Source organism: Erythrolamprus reginae, chromosome 1, assembly GCF_031021105.1.
Source record: "Erythrolamprus reginae isolate rEryReg1 chromosome 1, rEryReg1.hap1, whole genome shotgun sequence".
NCBI lineage: Eukaryota > Metazoa > Chordata > Lepidosauria > Squamata > Dipsadidae > Erythrolamprus > Erythrolamprus reginae.
In genome coordinates this window covers 177,168,659-177,191,145 of record NC_091950.1, presented here as the reverse complement: position 1 = coordinate 177,191,145, position 22,487 = coordinate 177,168,659, and the positions used below count along the sequence as shown (strand labels likewise).

Below are 22,487 nucleotides of genomic sequence, written 5' to 3'. Positions count from 1 at the left end.
GCAGAGCTAACTAATCCTACTTCAGCTTCGGGTGGCGCGAAAGGCGATCGCAGTCTTGCTAACGGGGCAGCCCTTTTGCAAACGCGAGCAGCCTCACGGCTCTCAAGATGCTCTTTTGTCCCGGTCAGAGGGCGGCCGGCCGGACTTCCCTCTTTGGCACCAAGGGGAGAAGAAGCCTTCCCAGGCTGCCAGCCACAGCCTCGTCTTTCCGCCCGCTTTCCTTCCTTCCACGTGATCCGCAGTCAACTTTCGACTTTCGTTTCTCGTTGCTGGGAAAGCTGCCTTTTTGTTTTGTTTTCTTTTAGCGAGAAGCTTTTCCGGGTATCTGGCAGTCCCTTTAGCTTGTCCCGCCGTCTTGTAAGTCAATCTCGCTGGAAAGCGGGCGGAGTGGAATGGAGGGAAAAAGCCCTGCCAGCCGAGCGCAAGTACGTATTGATAATATACATAGATATAACGTTGTTGATATACACGAGATGGGTACCGATAAGAGGGAACGTTAGAACAAGGACGGTAGCGCGCTGGTGCACTTATGCATGCCCCTTACTGACCTCTTGCCTAATTTATATGTACCTACTTTGCTAATGCTTATGTTTATACCGATACCTACTATCTTGTACATATTTGATGAATAAATATAATGATGATGATGATGTCGATGATGTCTAAATCAGTGTTTCCCAAATGCTTCGGAAGTGTTCCAGCAGATAAATCTCGTTTACTGTGCATTACTGTTTGTTTTTTGTGTGTGTGTGAATAAAATAATAATATTGTGGTTCTCCAGGGAAAATAGAATCTCCTGACAGTTTGAAAGCGAAAGTAATGTTTCTCCACAGAGGACAGCGGTGAACAATTTTTTTAAAAAATACAATACTGTACCTCAGAAAGTCGGTCAAAAGCTTACACTGGAAGTCTGAGGCGCTTTAATTCGTCATGCCTAAATTAATTAAACAACGCAACCTAAAAGGGGCGTAAGAATAAAGGCACACTTCGTGTTTGTGTAACTGCCTAAAGCAGGGGGCTCTCCAACCCTTGGCAATTTTAAGACTTGTGGACTTCAACTCCCAGAATTCCTCAGCCAGCAAAGCAAAGCTTTTTCTCCTCCTGTTATACCTTATCTTCTTTCCCCGCCCCCTCTTTTTCTCCCCGGTGTTGGAACTTTGCCCCAACATTCAATACAACTTCTCTGATTTAGAAAACAAAACAAGCGTATTATTGTAGGGCTTCACCTGAGGTTTTTTGTTTTTTTAAAAAAACTTTTTTATTAGTTTATCAAAGTATAAAAAGAAAGAAAAAGAGAAGGATAAAAAAGTAAGAAGGGGGTAACAGGAAAAAAAAGAATAGCACTCCTTCCGATTTTTTTTAAGCACAGTACAACCCACAACTTTATCTGACATTTCTGATTTTTTAAATTATTATTATGTATTTAACTGGAGATTGAAAATCGATAAAAAAAAAGCCCAGGAGGGTTTTGGCAGAGATTTCCATACCGGGCCAAAAGTTGGGAGTCAAGTTTCACCCGAGGAAACTTTTATATGATGTGGAGTTGGGCAAGCAGAGATATCAGATTTCAGATTAAGAGAGTTGGAAGGGACCTTGCAGGTCATTTAACCCCTGCCCAAGCAGGAGATCCTACATCTGCCTCTACCTACACCCCTTGATTTAAACTCTGCGGGGACCTTTAACTACCCAGCACAAATGTTTCTGTCTCCCTCAGAGTCAATCCTTATTCTGTCAATTATTCTGATCCTTCTTCCCCTTCCTTCCCAAGTAATTACCCACAGATCCTACCAAATGTGACCTAGAGCATGCATAAGTGCGCCAACGTACCTAATGTCCCCATATATTCGTAACCACCTCATGTATTTATAACCATGTTTATTCATTTTATATATTCACAATCATGTTCATATTTTTTTCTGTAATCTTATATATGCTTGATAAAATAAATAAATAAAGCAGATGACCACCAGTTGCTTTACATATGGGATATGTGTGTGTGATGTGAATAAAATTATGGTCTTAAAAAAACTGAACTTTACATTTATTGCTTCATTCATTCATTCATTCGACTTCTGTGTTGCCCAATTCCGAAGGGCTCAGGGCGGCTTATAAAACAAAAATACAATATAAAAAGGTACAAAGCAATAAAAGAAGTCGAATATAATATCTAAAAACTGAACCCCATAATAAAACCTATTTATTATACCTGTAGAAGAGGCATAATCACATGCATACACACCATTCATACATTTTGGCCATGAAAGATGTACAATTCATGGACCCCAGGCCTGCCGGCAGACCCAGGTCTTTGTGGCCTTACCGAAGGCCAGTAGGGTGGGAGCAGTACACACATTGGGGGGTAGTTGGTTCCATAGAGTTGGGGCGGCCACAGAGAAGGCTCTCCCCCGCAGTCTTGCCAACCTACATTGCTTAGTCGACAGGACCCGGAGGAGGCCAACTGTGTGTTCTTATTGGTCTTTGGGAGGTATGTGGCAAGAGGCGGTCCCATAGATAGTACAGTTTGTTGAATAAATGAAGAATGATGTACAATATCTGTTGTGAGCCGTCCCGAGTCTGCGAAGAGGGGCGGCATACAAATTTAATAAATAAATAAATAAATACATACATACATACATACATATGAATATTCAGATTGTGGAGATACCATGTTTCCTGCTGGATTTACATTGGCTGGACTTTTATATTTTTCTTTTCAATTTGGTTACTTTCATTTAATTTGAAATGTTATTTGGATGTACAGTACTGTATTGTTATATCTCTTGGAGATTTAATGCAGGAAGCCTGGAATATAAATGTAGTAGTTAGGTGCAGGAAAAGGGATTACAAACAGACTGTATTCTTGCTAGACATTTCTTGCTTTTCAAAAAATGCTGTCTTCCAATGTATTTATTAAAATAATCTTGCTCTTAGAAGAATGGGTATAAAGAATCTATATAGATAAAGCTATTATTCCTGTTACTGAAATAGTCCTGTTTTCTAGTTCTCATATGCTGAACATTTATTTGAAAACACTTATTTGCTTAGGTGAAATTTTCCAATAAAATGTTGGTTAATGAAATTATTTTGAATGGCTGTTTAAAATTTTTGAAATTATTCCAATAATTCACAATTAATTTCGATGTCATATCTGAGAGAGAGAAAAAACAAAACTCTTGGAAATGTAAAAAACAGCTTTTGGTACAAAATGGAAAGAAACTTTCATTTTTGTTTTGCAGCCTATGGCAGAAGATGAACTTTCAAAAAGATTTACAAGTGAGACTGAGTTACTAGAAGAACTAGGAAAATGGAAGGTAATTTTTACAAACTCTTTTGAAGTTTTGCCAATGATAGTTAAGCTATCTGTTCATACTATACCCATGTTGGTGAACCTACGGCACGTGTACCACAGGTGGCACGCAGAGCTGTCTCTGTGAGCACACAAGCTGTTGTCTAGCAGGGCTCCACCACGCATCTCCCACCTCCTAACCTGATTTTTGGTTATCTGCCATACATGTGGGGAGGGCATGGGGCATATGAGAGATAACAATAATAATAATAATAATGATAATAATAATAATAGTAATAATAATGAAACAATCAATCACATACTCAGCTGCTGCAAAAAGATCGCACAGACTGACTACAAGCATAGACATGATGCTGTGGCACAGATGATCCACTGGAACTTGTGCCGGAACTACCATTTCCCAGTGGCAAAGAACTGGTGGGATCATAAGCCCGAAAAAGTGGTCAAAAATGAGCAAGCAAAACTACTGTGGGACTTCCGACTTCCGACTGGCTGAATTCTGAAGCATAACACACCAGACATCCTGACTGTGGAGAAAAAGAAAGTATGGATCATCGACATCGCAATCCCAGGGGACAGCAGAATTGAGGAGAAGCAGCTAGAGAAATTAGTGAAATATGAAGATCTAAAAATCGAGCTGCAAAGACTCTGGCATAAGCCAGTGAAAGTGGTCCCAGTGGTACTTGGCACGCTAGGCGCAGTGCCAAAGGATCTCAGCGGACATTTGAAAACCATCGGAATGGACAAAATCTCCATCTGTCAATTGCAAAAGGCCGCTTTACTGGGATCGGCAAACATAATTCGCTGCTAGTCTTAGGTGCTTGGGAAGTGCTTGGGAAGCAACTGGTGATGAAATACGAAATCCAGCATAGTGATCTCATTTGCTGTGTTGTATTGATGACATCATCATCATCATAATTTATTAGATTTGTATGCCGTCCCTCTCCGCAGACTCGGAGCGATGAGCAGGCATGCCTGGGGAGAGTGGGGACATCATACAGGGAGTGTAGGGGGAGTGCAGGATGCCCCCCCATGGTCCATTTTTGGTGTCAGGAGGCTGGAGGGAGGCCTGCTAGGCCCAAAATTGGGCGCAGTATGTGGCACCCCTCTGCACCACCTGTTTTTGGTCCCAGGAGGCTGCAAGGAGGCCTGCTAGGCCCAAATCAATGTGTGGGAGTGCATGAAGGAGTAGGGCATACGGGGGGGGGATTGTCACACATGTACTGCATTATAGGTGCCAGCACGCATGCACACACGCTGTCCTGCGGGAGCACGCTTTCGGCACGTGACGAGAAAAAGGTTAGCCATCATTGTACTATACCAGCTAGAGAGGCTGTGCTTTTTGGTTTGTGTTCAAAAGCCTGCTAGTCCTATTTGATTGGCAATTCTGAAACTGCATTAATGGATTCTTAATTTGCCCAGGAAAAGCTTGAAAAAATTGAAAAGCAAAAGACTGAAATCCTTCTGTCAAAACTTGACCTTGATGAGAAAAGAAAAAAGAAGCAAAAAGCCCTGGCAGATCTACGAGATCAGAGTAATAAGAAAGCAATGGAAAGAGCAACGATAGAGAAGATCCAGCAGGTAAAGGATGGCTATAGCCATGTTCCATCATTTTAAGAATAGAACTTAACATCGATGCTGGCAAGTGTGAATGTTTACAGAGTGATATTGAGTCAAACTTGCCAAGATTTGGCTGGAATGTGTGAGGCCCCTAATTGGTAGCTTGTACAGGAAGTCCTTGGCTTCCAACCACAACTGAGCCCAAAATTCAGATTGGTAAGGAAGACAGTTGTGAAGTGAGTTTTTCTCGCTTTTATGACATTTCTTGACACGGTTCTGCAGTTGTTGTTAAATTAGTAAAATGGTTAAGTGAATCTGGCTTCCCTATTGACTTTGCTTGTCAAAAGGTAGCAAAAGGTGATTCCATCTCCTCAGGGACATTGCAACCGTCATAAATATGGGTCAGTTGCCAAATGCCTGCATTTTGATCATGTGACCATATGACCATGAGGATGCTGCAATGGTCGAAAGTGTGAAAATGGTCACAAGTCCCTTTTTTCAGTGCCATTGTAACTACAAACCATTGTAAGTCAAGGACTGCATGTACATGTTTTCACTGCTGCCATCTTTTTGCTCCTTTGTCTTTATTGTTATAATATTGTTCTTTATTTGTGTATTGTTGTTTTTAATTTTATGAATTGCTTAGAATCTCTGGGAGTTGGGTAGTGTATACATTTAAAAAACATCTTGCAAACTATGTTATGTCTGGTCACTGTATCTCACTGTGGAAACTAATATTTTTTAGCTCTTATAGAAAATTTGTGTCTTGCAGTTCGTAACAAAGTAGAATCTATCAGTTCAGATATTATACACCATGCTCATATTTTGCAAGTTTGCAAAGAACAAGTCTGAATATTAATTGATAACAGTTTGGAAACTTCAGACTCTGAGACAGACAGTAGGTAGTCTTTGATTTTCGAACATAGTTAAGGCCAGAATTTATGCTGCTAAGTGAAGAATTTGTTAAATGAGTTTTGGCCCATTTTATGACTTTTCTTGCCACATTTGTTAAATGAATCACTGCAGTTGTTAAATTAGTAACATGGTTATTAAGTGAATCTGGCTCCCTCATTGACTTTGCTTGTTAGAAGGGGACAAAAGATGATTACATGACACACACACACCGGGGACATTGCAACCATCATAAGTTTAAACCACTTGTCAAGCATCCAAATGTAAATCACATGACCATGGGGATGCCGCAAAGGTCATAAGTGTGAAAAATGGACATAAGTCACTTTTTGTAGTGCTGTTGTAACTTTGAATGGTCACTAAACTTAACTGTTGCAAATTGAAAATTTCAATTTCAGTGCGAAACTTGAGTTTCATAAGCAAAATACAAATGCTTTTGTTCAGACCTTCAATTTGTCAATCTAATGTAAGGATGTTAAGAAATATGCTAAGAATGTAATATACAATCTTGATTAACTGACAATATGCTGAATTGGCCCAAAACAGTTAGATCGACATAATATACATGTTTCTATGGATTCAACCGTTCAACTGACTGGCATAGTTCCCTCCAAGCTGAGCAGTGAGCAATCGCTCACTTAAAAATCATCATCAACTCAGAGTTTTCCAAACCTGCCCAGAAGCCGAGAGGGAAAGAGTGAGAGGGAAGGACAGAGAGAGGAAGAGAGGAAGAGAGAGAAACAGATAGAAAAAAGAGAGGAAGGAAAAGAGAAAGAAAAAGAATGGGAGTAAGGAAGAGAGAAAGAAAATCAAAATCTAGTTTGAAACTAGCTCAACTATTTAAGTGGCATTTTGATATTGATAGAGTTGCCCTATTATGAGCTCACTATTATAGACACACAGTACAATATTTTATTTTGAAATTCTCTGAGGCAAAACAGGGTGGGTTTTTTATTTATTTGCTTGTTTGCTTGTTTGCTCGTTCGTTCATTCATTCATTCATTCATTCATTCATTCATTTATTATTTCTGTGCCGCCCAGTCACTATACTTTTCCGCCCACCCCCAAAAAAAATTAGAGGGAACACTGCTGACTGGCACATCCACATGAGTGTTCGGTGGTACTCAGTGAAGGGCTACCAAAAAGTTTACTACCACACTGTGGGCGTGGCTTATGCAGGATGCCCTGCATTTTCTTTCAACATCTTTCTATGCAAATTGGGTGCTCTGGGGTGGAGCTCCATTTTCACTATCCCACTGTGTCGTTCCCCCCCCTGTCCGGGCAGTAGCCCACCCCTGGTGGTTCTCTTCACTGTACAAAAATAACAAGGTAACAGGACTGCTTAAAGCACTTCCTTTCACTTGGAGTTCAGATATGGCTTAATCACATAGTATTTTATTGATAATTCAGATTCAGTAAAATACTGGAGGTGGTTACAGGTTTACCTATTAAAACTTCTGGCTAGGATATTTTGTCATGAATGAAAATGTATACAGTGGAACCTCGACATACGAGCAGCTCTACTTACGAGCTACTCAAGATAAGAGCTGGGAGGGGAGCGACATTTTTGTTCGCCTCCCGAGCTCACATTCGGGATACGAGCGCCAAGGAGCTGTCTCCTGAAGCCGAACACTAACTTCCGCTTTCGGCTTCAGGAGACAGCTCCTTGGCGCTCGTATCCCGCGTGTTTTAAAAGGTTGCAGCTGGCCTGGGGGGCTCGGGGGGGGGTGCTGGCAAGCCCCCCAGGCCGGCTGCAACCTTTTAAAACACGCGCGCCGCTTCGCTGTCTCCTGAAGCCGGAACGCTAACTTCCGCGTTCGGATTCAGCAGAGAGCTGCGAAGCTCTCTGCTAACTTCCGCGTTCGGATTCAGCAGAGAGCTGCGAAGCGGCGCGGGTGTTTTAAAACGTGGCAGCCGGCCTGGGGGGCTCGGGGGCTTCCCCCCGAGCCCCCCAGGCTGGCTGTGACGTTTTAAAACATGCGCGCTGCTTCGCAGCTCTCTGCTAAATCCGAACGCGGAAGTTAGCGTTCCGGATTCAGCAGAGAGCTGCGAAGCGGCGCGGGTGTTTTAAAACGTGGCAGCCGGCCTGGGGGGCTCGTGGGCTTCCCCCCGAGCCCCCCAGGCTGGCTGCCACGTTTTAAAACACGCACGCCGCTTCGCAGCTGTCTCTGAACGCTAACTTCCGCGTTCGGCGGCAGCGGGGTTTTTTTTTGTTGCACGGATTAATTGACTTTACATTGTTTCCTATGGGAAACAATGTTTCCTCATACGAGCGTTCCGACTTACGAGCCTCCTTCCGGAACCAATTAGTCTCGTAAGTCGGGGTTCTACTGTATATACATGTCCCAGGATGATGTTGCAGGATCCGATGTGGATCAGTCCCTGGGAACAAAGTTTTGTATTCTGAGCTTTTGGACTCATGCTGGAGTCCCATTTTCAAAGAACTTCTCTCTAGTAATTGTGTGTTTTTTAGCAAAATTTAAAAAAATACATTCTCCCCCCCCCAAACGTCTATAAATTGATTCTTAGGCATTCAAGTCTTTTTTCCCTCTACTCTACAGGAGCAGCTTTTCTTAATATATGAGCAAAATAATAAGCTGAGAAAGGAAATTGAAGTCCTTAAGATGAATCTGGCAACAAAGAAAGTGAAACGTAGAGAACTTACAAGGAGTTTTTCGGTAAACGTTTGCATTAATGAGTTGGGGTGCATGTGGGGGATGTAACAGGGTTGAAATGGTGTTCTAACATACTGTCCTTACTTTATAAACTAACTTCATCCTTCGGAAAAGGATTCTCCATCTTTTATTTAATTAAAAATGCCTTTGCCCTCCCTTTTAGAGAATTTGTTGTTTATTAAGAGTTAGAATCTTTGTCAATTTTATTCCATTAGACCAGGGGTGTCAAACTCAAGATCCTGCCTGCAGGGGGCTTAGATCTGGTCCACGGGCCTGACCTGGAAACAACAAAGGACTGGCCCACTGTGCCTCTGCCAGCAAAAATGGAGCTTGCGAGGGATGCATGCGGCCCTCCTGAGCTCCATTTTTGCTGGCAGAGAACTGCAGGAAACCATCCCAGCTGAAAATCGACCTCGCAAGGACCGTATGAGCCCCCCCCAAGCTCTGTTTTCACTGGCAGAGGGTTGCAGGAGGCCATCCTACTTGAAAACAGAGCTTGGGAACCCTTTTTTTTGCTGGCAGAGCATGGGGCCACCACAGGCGCCCCCCCAATATGAGTGATTTCATGTTGGCCATGCCCCCCCAAGATCAAATACAGCTCTGATGCGGCCCTCAATGAAATTGAGTTTGACACCCCTGCATTAGACAATTTTTGTGCCATAAGCCCATGACCTAATAAACTCTCTAGAAAACTCATTGAATTGTAGAGCTCTTTTCCCCAAGTAAATAGATATAGACTTGCTAGTTCATTACAGTAACTGCTTTCACTTTCTTACTAATATATTGTACTAATGCAACTATTCTGCCTCAGATGAATCCCAGATTTAAATTTTTTAAATGTTTGGATACTTTAAGAGACAACATGTAGGTCCTACTTCCTGTTTTGAAATTATTCAGCAAATTGGCAAGTAACTATCTGATTCCCTGGTGATTTTCGGTAGAAGATTGTTGTGTTAATTTTCCCCAAATCCCTCAAAAGAGTGGATAATGCATTAAAAATTCTGTCTGTTATACCTTCGAACAAATACAAGATGGTGGGGAAAGGATCTGATGAAAGCTTCTTAATGGCCTTACATGTCACTGAAACCAGTAGATAAATAATATATTTACTTAATATTATTTTGTCTTAAAAGCTGTCCTCTCCTTTATTATTACTAAAATTTCAGCTTCAGCAGTGCCTCCTTAAACAAAAAATGAAGTTTGTGTACCTGGAGGATGCCAAAGATGAAGATGACTGCACAAACATGTCCTGCCGTTTTCACCTCGCTACAAAAATCCCACTCGCGGTGAACAAAGGAGAAGCTCTCATTCAGTTTGAAGAAGAATCTGGTATATGGAGTGTATATTCCAATGACATTTTTTTAAAATAAGAAAGGTTGGGTTAAGTGAGTTCTTCATTTTTTGACAAGAAAATTTTAGGATTAGTTCATTTATTAATTTGTCTTAAAAGGTTTTGATGTTTGATATTCTAACCTTTATCACTCCCACTGTAAAAAGGATAATCACTCTGCTAAACGAATACCATCACTCTGCTAAACGAATAATTCCCTCACTATGGAATCCCTCACTATTCACTAACACTATTACTATTAGTATGATTGTATGACTGTAACTTGTTGCTTGTATCCTTAAGATTTATATTAATATTGATTGTTTCCTGATTTCTTATTTGAACCCTATGACAATCGTTAAGTGTTGTGCCTCATGATTCTTGACAAAGATTTCTTTTCTTTTATGTACACTGAGAGCATATGCAACAATGACAAATTCCTTGTGTGTCTAATCATACTTGGCCAATAAAGAATTTTATTCTATTCTATTCTGGAAATAATTTATAATCCAATGCTCTTTAAGGGACCCAATCTCTTATCAGCCTTCCTGTAGATGGGCTAACTATGATATTAATTGATTGAGTTGATGCATGAGGTAGGGCTTGCCATAAGTGAATTGTCTATAAATGATTGTACTCACACAGCATACCAAGCTTTGAACCAGAGGAAAACATTTTTTCCCTGCCAAGGAGCCCTTCCGTTTTTAAAATTAATTAATTCAAATTTATTTGCCACCCTTCTCACTGGCACATGACTGGGTGCCTCACAGTTGGATAGGAGTACCATATAAACATTAAAAGAGGAAACTAAGCAACAAATATAATACATTTAATATTTGGGGAAAGATCGCAAAATATATACTCCTATGACAAGATCCTAATTTGGGGAGGGTGGGAATAATTTTTTGTTTTTAACATTATCTTAAGTATAGTCAACGCTTACCACCTTTGCCAAAACCAGATAATGATCCAATTAGAGGGTCATTTGAAAGGGAATTTAAAAGTGTTGTTGACCACCACACCATAACTTATATGTTGGGTTGGATTCATTACACTAAACCAAATTAGATCCCATTATTGCATAGCACAATGTGTGAATCTAGCCAGTGCTGTGGTGAGAAAAGTCTGTGCCAATAGAAATAACCTTGCGCCAATTGCTGAATTATGAATATTCTGAGTTGTTACTGGATCTATCAGTATACAATGCAAAAATGGAAAAACACAACTTTTTCGGGAACACTGCCTTCAGGGATCTGTTACCCCATTTTCCTTGGCAAGAAACTTTGACCATTACAGTGTCCTAATTGTAGGGGTGATATTATGTTTGAGTTGGGAAATCGTGCAAAACTAGCAGCAATAAGTGTCAACGAAATCCCATGTCAAAAAAAGTCATTGTTAAAATCTTGGTTTTCCCGACAATTGGTTAATATGACTACTTTTCTCATGTGAAATTGAACTATTGAATCAATGTTCCCTATGGAAACCTGTTAATCTGTTGTTTTTCAGTTGCTCAGCAGCTTATTAGAAAACATAACCATATCATCAACTTGGAAAATGAGGAGATTGCTTTGAAAGCCTTCCCTGTTGCTTTGACGATGGGAACAACATTTAAGGTAATGGCATCATGAAAGATGTTAAAATATATCCAACTAATGTAAACTATTCTGTACTGGTAACTGGGCCTCTATGTATAGACACCTTAAATTCAATTGGCTTAACCCTACAAAGACTTTAGGCTGAAGAGTTTTCCCCTTTTATCTTTTTCCTAAACAAATACCGGTAGAAAGAAGGCAAGCCTTTTCTTATAATTTTCATTTCGCCCCAGATATGTACCTTTTCAGAGGTTTACATCTAATTCAACCCAAAATACATACAGACATAACTGCATCCTTTTTTCACGAGCATATCTTGTTATGTTCTGTTGGCCAAACACTGGATTGAGAATTTATTGGCAAACATTGTCTGTAGGTCTAATTTAAAGACTATTTTATAAACACCCTCTGATCTTTATTATAAAGAGGCAGTATACTTGCTTATTGAATAAATTTTATTGGGCTTATCAATGACTTATCTTCTTGGCAACAATATAGAAATGGATTCCCACTGCCGCCTTTCAGCACGTGTTTTGACTTCTCATTCTAAAATACATGTCTGGCTCTGCTAGTATTTTCAAAGTCAGCTGTTATGGCGAACTTTGATTTTAACACATATTGTAGATGGCTATTACTACATTGTTCTGTCGAGCTCTCTGGTAGAATCCTCCCAAAAATGCACAGATACAATTTCAGACACACACACATTTGAAAATTCAAAACAATGTTCTTTATACCAAAAATGCAAATAAACAGAGCACTCTTTATGTATAGCGAAGAGCACTTGTCTCCAGACAAATGGGTAATTTGTACAAGTCCCTTATCAGTTCTGTGATACTTAGCTTGCAGCTGTGAGGCAATTCACAGTCCTTCTTTCACAAAGTGAAACACACTTTGCTCTGGGTTAGTTTCAAAGCGGGGGAAAATCAGCACACAAAGATCAAAGTCAGCAAAGCAGTCACGAAACACAACAATCAGATAATCCTCCACAATGGCCAAACCCACAGGCTGCTATTTATAGCAGCCTCACTAATTACCACAGCCCCACCCAACCACAGGTGGCCTCATTTTCTTTGATAATAATCTCTCAGTTGTTGTTGCCTATGCATCGCTCTCCGCATGCGTGGCTGTATCATTAACTCTTGTTCTGAATCCAAGGAGGAGCTAGATAATTGATCTCCTTCTGAGCTGTCTGCCACACTCTCCTCCTCCCTGTCACTCATGTCTTCTTGGTCAGAGGAGCCTTCATCATCAGATTCCACCGGGGGCAAAACAGGCCTGCAGCATGTGGATGTCTCCCCCACATCCACAATCCTTGGGGCAGGAGTTGGGCCGGAGCTAACCACAACATACATTATACTAATGTATGGTTTAATTATGTTTTTTTAAATAAATCACTATAAATAGAATAGAATAGAATTCTTTATGGGCCAAGTGTGATTGGACACACGAGGAATTTGTCTTGGTGCATATGCTCTCAGTATACTTTAAAAAAGATACATTTGTCAAAAATCATAAGGTACAACACTTAATGATAGTCTGGATACAAATAAGCAGTCAAATCATATTAGGAATTTAATGCTAATGTTTTACAGAATTTGGAAGGAGACAATCATGCTAATTTCCCTAACTATTGACTGGGCATACAAACCACATTGAATTATAGTTGCATTATGCTTTGTTGAATAATTACAATTTTAGCTTAGTATGTTGTACAAGTCATCACAATGTCTCAATTCAACTGTTACATTTCTATCTTAAAATCTTGAGGAATAATTCAACTCTTGATTATTATACTGATTTTAATACTAACTGTATATTTTGTATAGTTCAGCTTTTCCTAGTTCTCTTGTCCATAACTCCCAAATTTCATGTCAATATGAACAGAGAACTCTGGGAGAGAGAAAACCTTGGAAGGAAAGTCAGTAGATATAACATGAAAATGTTCTTCCCCATTGTGCTCTGATCATAACATGTTTTGAATAGTTGTAGTTATGAATTTTTTTGATGTGCGCAATTTTGACACTGGCTTTTATTATTTTTTCCAGATCCTTGTTAAGCTCTCTCAAAGGGAGATTTCTGTTTCTAACATCCCAAACGTAAACATTGCTGAGGAATGGATGAGAGAGAAATTGGAGCTCCTTTTCTACAAAGCAAACCTGGGTGAAATTCAGAGGATAATATTTGACCCATTCTTACAAGAGGCCATTGTTACCTTTTGTCATCCTATAGGTAATTTTTGAATTATTCTGCCAATTTATTTTTAGGATGTGGTCTGTAGTCAGCTTTGTTTGTAGATTATCATTGCTCGCTTGACTTCAAGCACATATTCTTCGAATGGAGGCCTCATCCATCCCTGAGGCCATCCCTGTCTGGCCCATGTGAGGTCAATTGGATATTTAAAATCAAATATAAATAAGTATGCAATTTAAATCACTTAAGATTTTCAGATGATATTGTTCTCTTCTCACAAGACCCATAAAAGCTACAAAGACACATACAAGAGTTGCACAATGCAGGAGAACCATTTGGCTTAAAAATAAACTGGAAAAAAGCCAGGTTATGTTTAATAAATTCATTAAAGAAATGTTAAAAAATATATCTGGAGAAGAACTAGATGTAATAGACCTCTGCATAGACCTTGGCCAGTGGATCTCAATGGATGGTGATACAATAAAGGAAATTGAACGGCTTGTTAAATGTGGTTGGCAGGCATTTGGCAAACTAAGAATAATTTTCAAGATCAACCTCCCAAAATACCTGAAGAGAAAAGTGTTCGATCTTTTTTAACATATGCCGGTGAAACATGTAAACTAACCTCACAATTGACACAAAAGCTACGAGTGGCACAATGAGCCATGGAAAGGTATGCTTGGCATTACAAGACAAGATAGAGAGACCTGCACATAGATTAGAGAACAAATGAATGTATACAATATCATCAAGAGAGTAAAAGAATGGAAATGAGTTGGTCAAATGAGCAAGAAGAATTGATGGCAGTTGTAGCAAGGCAATCATAGAATGGTTCCCACTTGATAGCATACAAGAAAGAGACCTAAAATAAGATTGATCAACGACACCAACAACTGTTACAGGCTCAATTGGCAAAAGAAAGCTCTGGACCCATATTGGTTAGAAACATGTGGAAGAGGTCTTCATCCTGCAGTAGATAGACAATGGCTAAAATGATTGTGATGTTGTAAAATGATTGTGATGTTGTGCAATATAACTAACTGTTGCTTTCATTTTGAAGATGACTGCAATTTTTTTTCAATATATGTATGTGCATATGCCAATGGACCTTCAGAGCCCTATTGGTTTGGCCCTCCATAACAGTGTCAGTTTCCCATGTGGCCACTTGGGAAAATTAATTACCCAAGTCCTGTCTTAAAAGGAACTAGTTACTTAAACCTTTTCCCAAATGAAACACGTTTTTGGACTAGAAAGCACATGGATCACTTATGTAGGTTGACTCTTAAAGCTGACTTAGGAAGAATGGATTCCCTGAGGATCACCCTATTTTTAAACTATATATACTATCCTCCATCATTCAATCTCAAATATTTCACTTGCACCTAGCCAGTCCATTATTATGGCATTTTCAGTCTTCTTATTAGTTGTCATTAATAAGTATCGCTCATTCTGTAAGGAGGTTATGGATGCAAAAATATTTTACTCTCTACATTTGAGTGTTCATCCCTGAGCCATATACATTCTTTTCTATTGGTACTTTTCAATATCTACACTATGTCATTTTCTTCATTAGAATGAATGGATTTCACTAAAATGAATAGATTTTCCCCGAGATGTTTTAGAAAACACACCACAACAGATGCTGCCATCTGGCTAATTAACATAGACAATTATAATATGTTTTATCTGGAAGTACCCGGTTGGAGAAAGTGTAACTCTTGAAAACAAGTGCTACAGAAGGTTTTTCTCTTAATGTTACATTTCAACTTGTTTACTTTGGATTAAATTCCACTGGGCTTTTGTAAATTACTTACAGCTAAACCTATCTAGAATTGCACTACAATATTATTAAGCTGGAAACAAAGGCTTGTAATTAATATTTTACTAGATTTGCCTTACAGTCTGGTCCACTGGTATTTATATTGAAATAAACACATTTATGTCCCATAATTTGGACTGTTGCCTTCTGGCAGAAGATACAGAACAATTAAAACTCGGACCACACATTTTTCTCAATAGTTTTTATCCCAGAGCTATAATTGCACTTAAAGAACTAAAGGGTCACCATTAGTGAGCTGTTGGACAGTATTACTTGGTCTGTTGTGTGGATGTTTGGGTGGTTCAGGGTGGAGTGTATTTTTGGAATCGTTTATGTGTGTTTATGTTTGTTTTACAGGTATATTGTGTACAAATATACAATGACAATAATAAAATATTTATAAAACTAGTTCTTAAATAAGTATCTACATGTTTAAAGTATATGTGGAACTCTAATGCTTAGGTTTTGATTTATTTAAATTTTAACCAGACCTTTTCATATGTGAACCTCTTTGTATAACTCATTTAATTTTTTTTAATTCTAGCTCTTAATAAAATAATAAGGCATGAAAAATACAGTATCAATGTGTTTGGAAAGACTCATCTTCTCACTGTTTCACCTCGCAAAAAAAGCAACGTGGAAAAAATTCAGGTAAGTAACAGGGGAATCATCAAGCATGGCAAGTAATTCAGCAGCTGAATGAACCTGTTGTCCTATGTTGGGTTAGTGAATAACCACAATAAAGCAGACATATATCACATTGTATTATTGATTTTAAGCTTGATTTAGAGTTGCCCACAACTGCATGTATGTGTTGCCACATAACTACACTGTAAAGGGGTTGATGCAGTGGTTGTTTCCTGCTGGTTTGAACAAGTTCTATAGAACCGGTAGCAGGAATTTCCCCAAACTCACCGAACCGCCAACGACCCAGGCCTGCCACACCCAGGAACTGGCTCTCTTGGTGCCATAGGCGTCACCATCTTATTTTTTACTTCTGTACATGCGCAGAAGATGGGTTTTTAGCAATGTACATGCATGCACAAAACATGCATCAGGAAGCTAACTGGCAGCAAAGTAAGCAAGAACCCACCACTGGGTTGATTGAAGACAGGCTGATGCACACGTTTCCCAAATCAAATTCCCAAATAACTTATCCATTGTATTTCCAGCTGTTAGAAAATGTGTTCTAATATGGGTTCTCCATATTAAATGTATGTAGGATGAAGCTAAATATGCTTACACCATAATATCAACCATATACTGGATATGGGCAGCAAAAATCTGGTAAATCGCTAGAAGGGCTTTAAATAATGTAAACCTCTTTTAAATAACGTAAAACCTCTTTACTGCCACTTACTGATCACCTCACATTTTACAGATATGGTTGGCCCAATACTATCAAACACTTATTGTGGTTTGATAGTGGTTAGGTCTTGGTTTTCCGCCATTTAGTGAAAGTTAGTATGCTTGCGCTTTGAATTGAAATAAATATTAATATCTGATTATACCACACACTGTTCTTTAATCAGGCATTGTAAGTTACTACTTCCCAAACAAACAAAAAAAGACCATCATTTTAGGATTCTAGAAATGGGAGTTGTACCCAGGGTTTGCCATAAATTACGAGATCAGGCTTTCAGACATGAGCAATGTGATCATGTGAGATTCAGACAGTATCTTAAACTGTTAAATTGGCCAGTGGTATCTACACAACAGGAAGTAAGAATTAGACTTTGTAGTTTTGTTTATTGCTTTTGAATGGTGATGTTGGAGAAGACGCTTGAGAGTCTTTTAGACTGCAAGGAGATCAAAGTCAGCCAATCCTAAAGGAAGTCAACTCTGACTGTTCTTTGGAACAACGGATATGAAGCTAAAGCTCAAATGAGAAGAGAGGACTTCTCCTTGGAAAAGGTCCTGATGTTGGGAAAAGTTGAAGGTAAAAGGAGAAAGGGGCAGTAGAGAATAAAATGGAATAGGACCATTGGTGCAATGAACATGAATGACTTTGACCAGTCTTCTTTAACCAGACTGGCATGTCATGGTTCCCGGGATCTCAAAACAGTTGGATGCAACTTAGTGACTAAACAGGAAAAGCATTGTTTATTTGCAAACATAGCTTTAGTGTTTGCAGCTGCTTTATCTGGGTCAGAATAAAGTTCTGTAATGGGAAGAAATATGCCGATGATCACATTAGACTCAAAGGGGAAAATGTGCTATGACCTGGATGGAGATTCCATGCCAATTTTGTTTCATTAGGATCACAGCAGGGAAGCAAACGTTTCATTTCCCAGCCTTCCCCTGCTGTGATCCTGAAATACATTGGTATTTTAGAAAGGGCATGTGAGGTGCAGGTCCCACACCCAAGTCTCACATTTTGTTGGTTCTTGAACAGTGTGTATTTCTATTTTGTAATCAGTAGATAAATGAAAGGGTATGATTATCTCTTAGTGATATTTGCTTTCTATATGGAAGACTATGGAAGTAACATATGCTTCTTTTTTGTGCCAGATGTTTTCAGGGACTTCCAGGAAAGCTGTACTAATAGCAGGAATCAATGCAGAACAGAAAGATGAGGAGAATGTGGAAGACATGATTGAAATTCATTTCCAGAAACCCAGCAATGGAGGGGGTGAAGTGGATCGAGTGACTTATATTTCCAAAGGAACGAAAACTGCCTATTTTGAGATAGATAAAGCGGATTTAATATGAAGGTCTTGAAGATATAGACTGGTTCAGCTTCCAACTACACCAAGAGTTTACTAAACCTGCAGTTGCTTAGGTGTGAAGCTGCTTGTCACAGAAGCTTTGAACACCTTTGAAGACCCATTTAAAGTTATGTTGAATTAAAAGTCCCCTTATTTCAGTTGTTGTTTTTAATCTTGAAATCATGAGATTTAATTTATGTTTATGTTTGTTTATGTTTATTTAGATTTGTATGCCGCCCCTCTCTGCAGACTCGGGGTGGCTCACAAACTGACTATAGCTTCCCCCATACATTTTATTTCTGGGATGGCATGAGATTGAATGGGAGCTAAAATGAGAGTAAAAAGTGTAAATGTAAATGGAGAAAAGATGTCTCTTGCTTCTTCCTTTCTTTTTAATAGTTTCCTCTATTTTTATTGGCCTGTTCTTTCAGTTCACAGTGATTTGAGGGTGGGGGAGAACAATCTCCCTATTGGACATTTTTGATAGAAAGCTAGTATCCATTTTTTGCTGCCTATTAAAAAAAAGGATATAGTCAAATGATCTTTTCTACCAGTAAGCCATTTACTAGAAAAATATAAAAACTGGAAAAATCCTACTGCCTTTCCAATCATCATTAATTATACATAGGCAATTAGTCTTTCCTTGGAAGAGCACTACCGTGTTTCCCCGAAAGTAAGACAGTGTCTTACTTTCTTTTTATCCCCAAAAGCCCCACTATGTCTTACTTTTGGGGTATGTCTTATATTGGAAAAAATAAGACCCACCCGGCCAACCCACCTACCCGAACCCGCAACACCCGTGTCCGGTAAAAAGTAGTATTTTAAAAAATCTTCTTGAAAAATCTGGGTCTTCATTTTTACCCACCGGGGGGGACAAAGAGCCCGAAGCACCCTCCCCCCCCACACAAACACACGGAGACACATCCGCATCCCCGCCTGCCCGCCCCGTCCGGGCCCCGCCATGACGTGGCAGCCGCGTCTGGTGCACACGTCGGCCTTGACACGTGTCCGCCCACCCGGCGTCTCCGAAGCTTACCGGTCTCTGGCAGGCGCCTTTCGGCAGGAGAAGCCTTCACCGGGCTGCTTTGCTGCTTGTTCCCCGACGACGGACAACGTCCGGCCGGCTAAGCCGGGACGGGCAACACGGCATCCGCTTGAGATGACGGCGGGAGCAGCGGGAGCAGCAGGAACAGCAACATTTGGATCAGACGGAGGCGGCGGTGACGTATGGAGGGGGGGGCGGTGCGGAAGTGGGCAGGAGGCGGCAATACCCCGTGTTTCCCCGAAAGTAAGACATATGTCTTACTTTCGGGGTACGGCTTATATTAGCCGACCCCCCTGAAGCCCCCGATACGTCTTACAATTGGGGGTGTCTTACTATCGGGGAAACAGGGTATCTTCTGATTGATAGATTGTATTTAGTAGCTTCAACACCCAAACACTCTAAAAACAAGGAGATCCAGTTCCAGGATGAAGGATAATGTGCTTAGTAAAGAACAGGAAACCCTTCCAGATCAGCAAGAAGAAAACAGAATATGTGTCAATAATCTGCTATTCTCCATCCATGTTAAAATTGCACAGGATCTCTTCCTCTTCTTGAGAGTCTACCTGTGAAAGTGACAATTCAGTAACTTGAATATGACCCCTGAGTTCCTCTTCTGATAAACAATCAATGGGGTCATTCTCAGGACAGCTGTACTCCACTGCCAACTTCCCATTTTTTAAGATTATGAAGAAAATTTTCCGAAATGCATCGGAAAGTGCCTGCTGCACTGCAATCTTCTGAGTATTGCGGGAGGCTGTGAGAAACTCTTGACTGGGATTCACATGAAGTTCAGCCACACCAATCCCTCTGGTATAAATGTCATAACCTGGGATTCTTAATTCTTGCACACAAAGATACTTTGAATGATGGTGCCTGGACAAAGTTCCTTCTTCTTTCTCATCATCTTCAAAGCCAGGTACTTTCTGCAGAGTGATGATGCGACTGGACCAACCATTGAAACCAAGGTAGTAATTGGCTAATTCTTGGCTTTTGTAGCTGTTTAATGTTTGCTTTGCAAGGTCCCTCTGTCTGGTACAAATGCAAATCTTCAGAGCAGTTTTCTGAAACAGTGACTTCCCGTTGCAAGCTTGTTGTGCCTTGCTAGCATCTCGGGCAGAGTAGAACTTAACAAAGGCATGATAGCCAGGCCCAGCTACTGAAGCATTTCTGTGGAGACTTACAGAATAAAGCAGTCCAAAGGCAGAGAATGTAAGATGGAGAGCATGCTCCGAAGCATCCGACTCCAGCCCCAAGACTAGAAGAGCCTGGCCATTCCCCGGGGGGACGCGGAACTCCAGAATCTCAGCCATGCTGAGGGTAAATTCAGAGCGGGGAAGACATACAACACCCCCCACCCTTCCCGCCTAAAGGAGGCGAATTTGTGATCTAATTGCAACTCACATCACTGTTTATAGCGCAAATAGTTAATACCAACTACATTTGGCACAATTGTATGGTGGCAATTTCTGTACCCTAGGAATAAAGGTGATTTTATGCTGAACAAGTTACAGATGTAGCCCATATCTTTTTCATTATTAAAAACATATGAGTCCCAGCGACCGGTTAGGTCCCACAGAGTCAGCCTTCTCCAGGTCCCGTCAACTAGACAATATCGTTTGGCGGGACCTAGGGAAAGAGCCTTCTGTGTAGGGGCCCTGGGCCTCTGGAATCAGCTCCCTCCAGAGATTTGAACTGTCCCCACTCACCTCACCTACAAAAATTTAAAGACCTATTTATGCCGCCAGGCTTGAGGCCATTAAACCCTAGCTCCCTAGCTGACAAATGTAGTATGTTTCGATGTGTGAATGGTAATGGATGATTTTAACTCTACTAGTGTTTTTTTTAAAGTTTTAGTTATATTAATTGGATGTTTTAGTTATGTATACTGTATATTGTTTTTCGACATGTTGTGAACTGCCCTGAGTCCTCGGAGATGGGCAACATACAAATCCAATTAATAAAATAAATAAATAGATAAATGAGGCTCTATGTGGAATCATTTATGTTCTAGCCCAGGACTGTAAAACTTCCAGCCTATGGGCCAGATGCGTCAAGTGCTGGACACACACATGCCCAGTTTAGGGAAGGGTCCCAATATGTGACAGCGCCATGACAATGTGAGTTTGCAACCTCTATTCTATCCCTACAGATGCCCCAAAGTCTCAAGTGAGATTATTGAGTCTGTTTTTACAAAGCACTGTGTAGGCTTTGCCCCAATGGAGAGACTCACAGGGGTCTCGCTCATCACCGTGTGGAACGAGGCCGAGTGTCCGCTCAGTTGGGCCAGGGGGTCCCTCCTTGGGAAGAAGAACATTGGCTGGGCCAAGTTCCATCTCGTGGCCTTGGGTCCCGAACGGGGGTTGGTCCAACTTACGCTTAGTCATCTGAACTGGTCGGGGAGTTCCATCAGCAATTGGCTGCATGACAGTGGCTGGAATCCCTCACCTTCAGAGCATCCGAATGGCATAAGTTTTGGCTGCCTCCACTTGTGGGTCAAGGCTAATCCTGCGCCCGGGTATGATTCCCACAGCTGCTCTGGGAGAGCTCAGCCCCCTGGCTGCGCCTTGAGAGGTCCGTTCTTGCTGAGAAAGATGCTCAAGAATCAACTATTTAATTTAAAACTGTAACCTAGATTTTTAAATATTAGATTTGTTACTATGTTCTTCACCATTGTTGTGAGCTGCCTCGAGTGCGGAGAGGGGCAGCATATAAATCCAATTAATCTAATCTAATCTAATCTAATCTAACTATGCTGAGCCCTCAACTCGCGTTCCACTTCTGCAGCCTCTTCAGTTTCACCAGGGCTTTGGAAGGAACGTAGAAGGTCTCGGTGTGAATACACAATCTGTCCTCTACTTGCTCCCCAGTGGCTTTCTCCCCCCCCACCCCGTCTTTATACTTCCCAGTGCTGGGTCGGCATTGGGCGTAGAACTCCAAACAGTGCCTCCAGGAATCAGGGTATCTGGGTGAGCTTTAAGGGAGATTCGGGTTAGTGTCAGGCAAAGTATTCCTCAAAGTTCCGATTTATTAATAGAGCCATGTTGGTATATCTAGGAGAAACCTGAATCTGAAGTCCCAGGTTTCTCCACTGAGTTGAAACTTCAAGCCCTTGCCCTCACACTGAAACATAAATATAAATAATAGTTATAAAAACACATGCAAAAAAGATGAGCATTAATTTTTTTGGGGTGGGGAGGAATCAGGTTGGGAATTGTATACCCTGACTGCATAGGTTAGAATAAGAAAGATGAGAAATATTTTCCCTACTGAAATTTATATATAAATTTCAATATATAATGTTATTGTTAGGTTAGCTATTTTGATCGCCTTTTTAAAGTTAAATATA

At 40.5% G+C, this 22,487-nt stretch overlaps 2 protein-coding genes across 2 annotated transcripts; one reads left to right on the top strand and one right to left on the bottom strand.

Moving 5' to 3' along the window:
- Nucleotides 1–251: 251 nt before the first annotated feature.
- NMI (N-myc and STAT interactor) lies at nt 252–21,120 on the top strand. Its single transcript, XM_070731513.1, has 9 exons — nt 252–425; nt 3,237–3,311; nt 4,730–4,888; nt 8,341–8,457; nt 9,621–9,783; nt 11,291–11,397; nt 13,425–13,608; nt 15,933–16,039; nt 17,900–21,120. The coding sequence occupies exons 1-9, from the start codon at nt 393–395 to the stop codon at nt 18,098–18,100; spliced, it is 1,146 nt and encodes a 381-aa protein (XP_070587614.1). The 5' UTR covers nt 252–392; the 3' UTR covers nt 18,101–21,120.
- On the bottom strand, nt 19,554–21,114 carry LOC139156218 (RAD52 motif-containing protein 1-like). Its single transcript, XM_070731514.1, has one exon. The coding sequence runs from the start codon at nt 20,449–20,451 to the stop codon at nt 19,648–19,650; it is 804 nt and encodes a 267-aa protein (XP_070587615.1). The 5' UTR covers nt 20,452–21,114; the 3' UTR covers nt 19,554–19,647.
- Nucleotides 21,121–22,487: the final 1,367 nt, after the last annotated feature.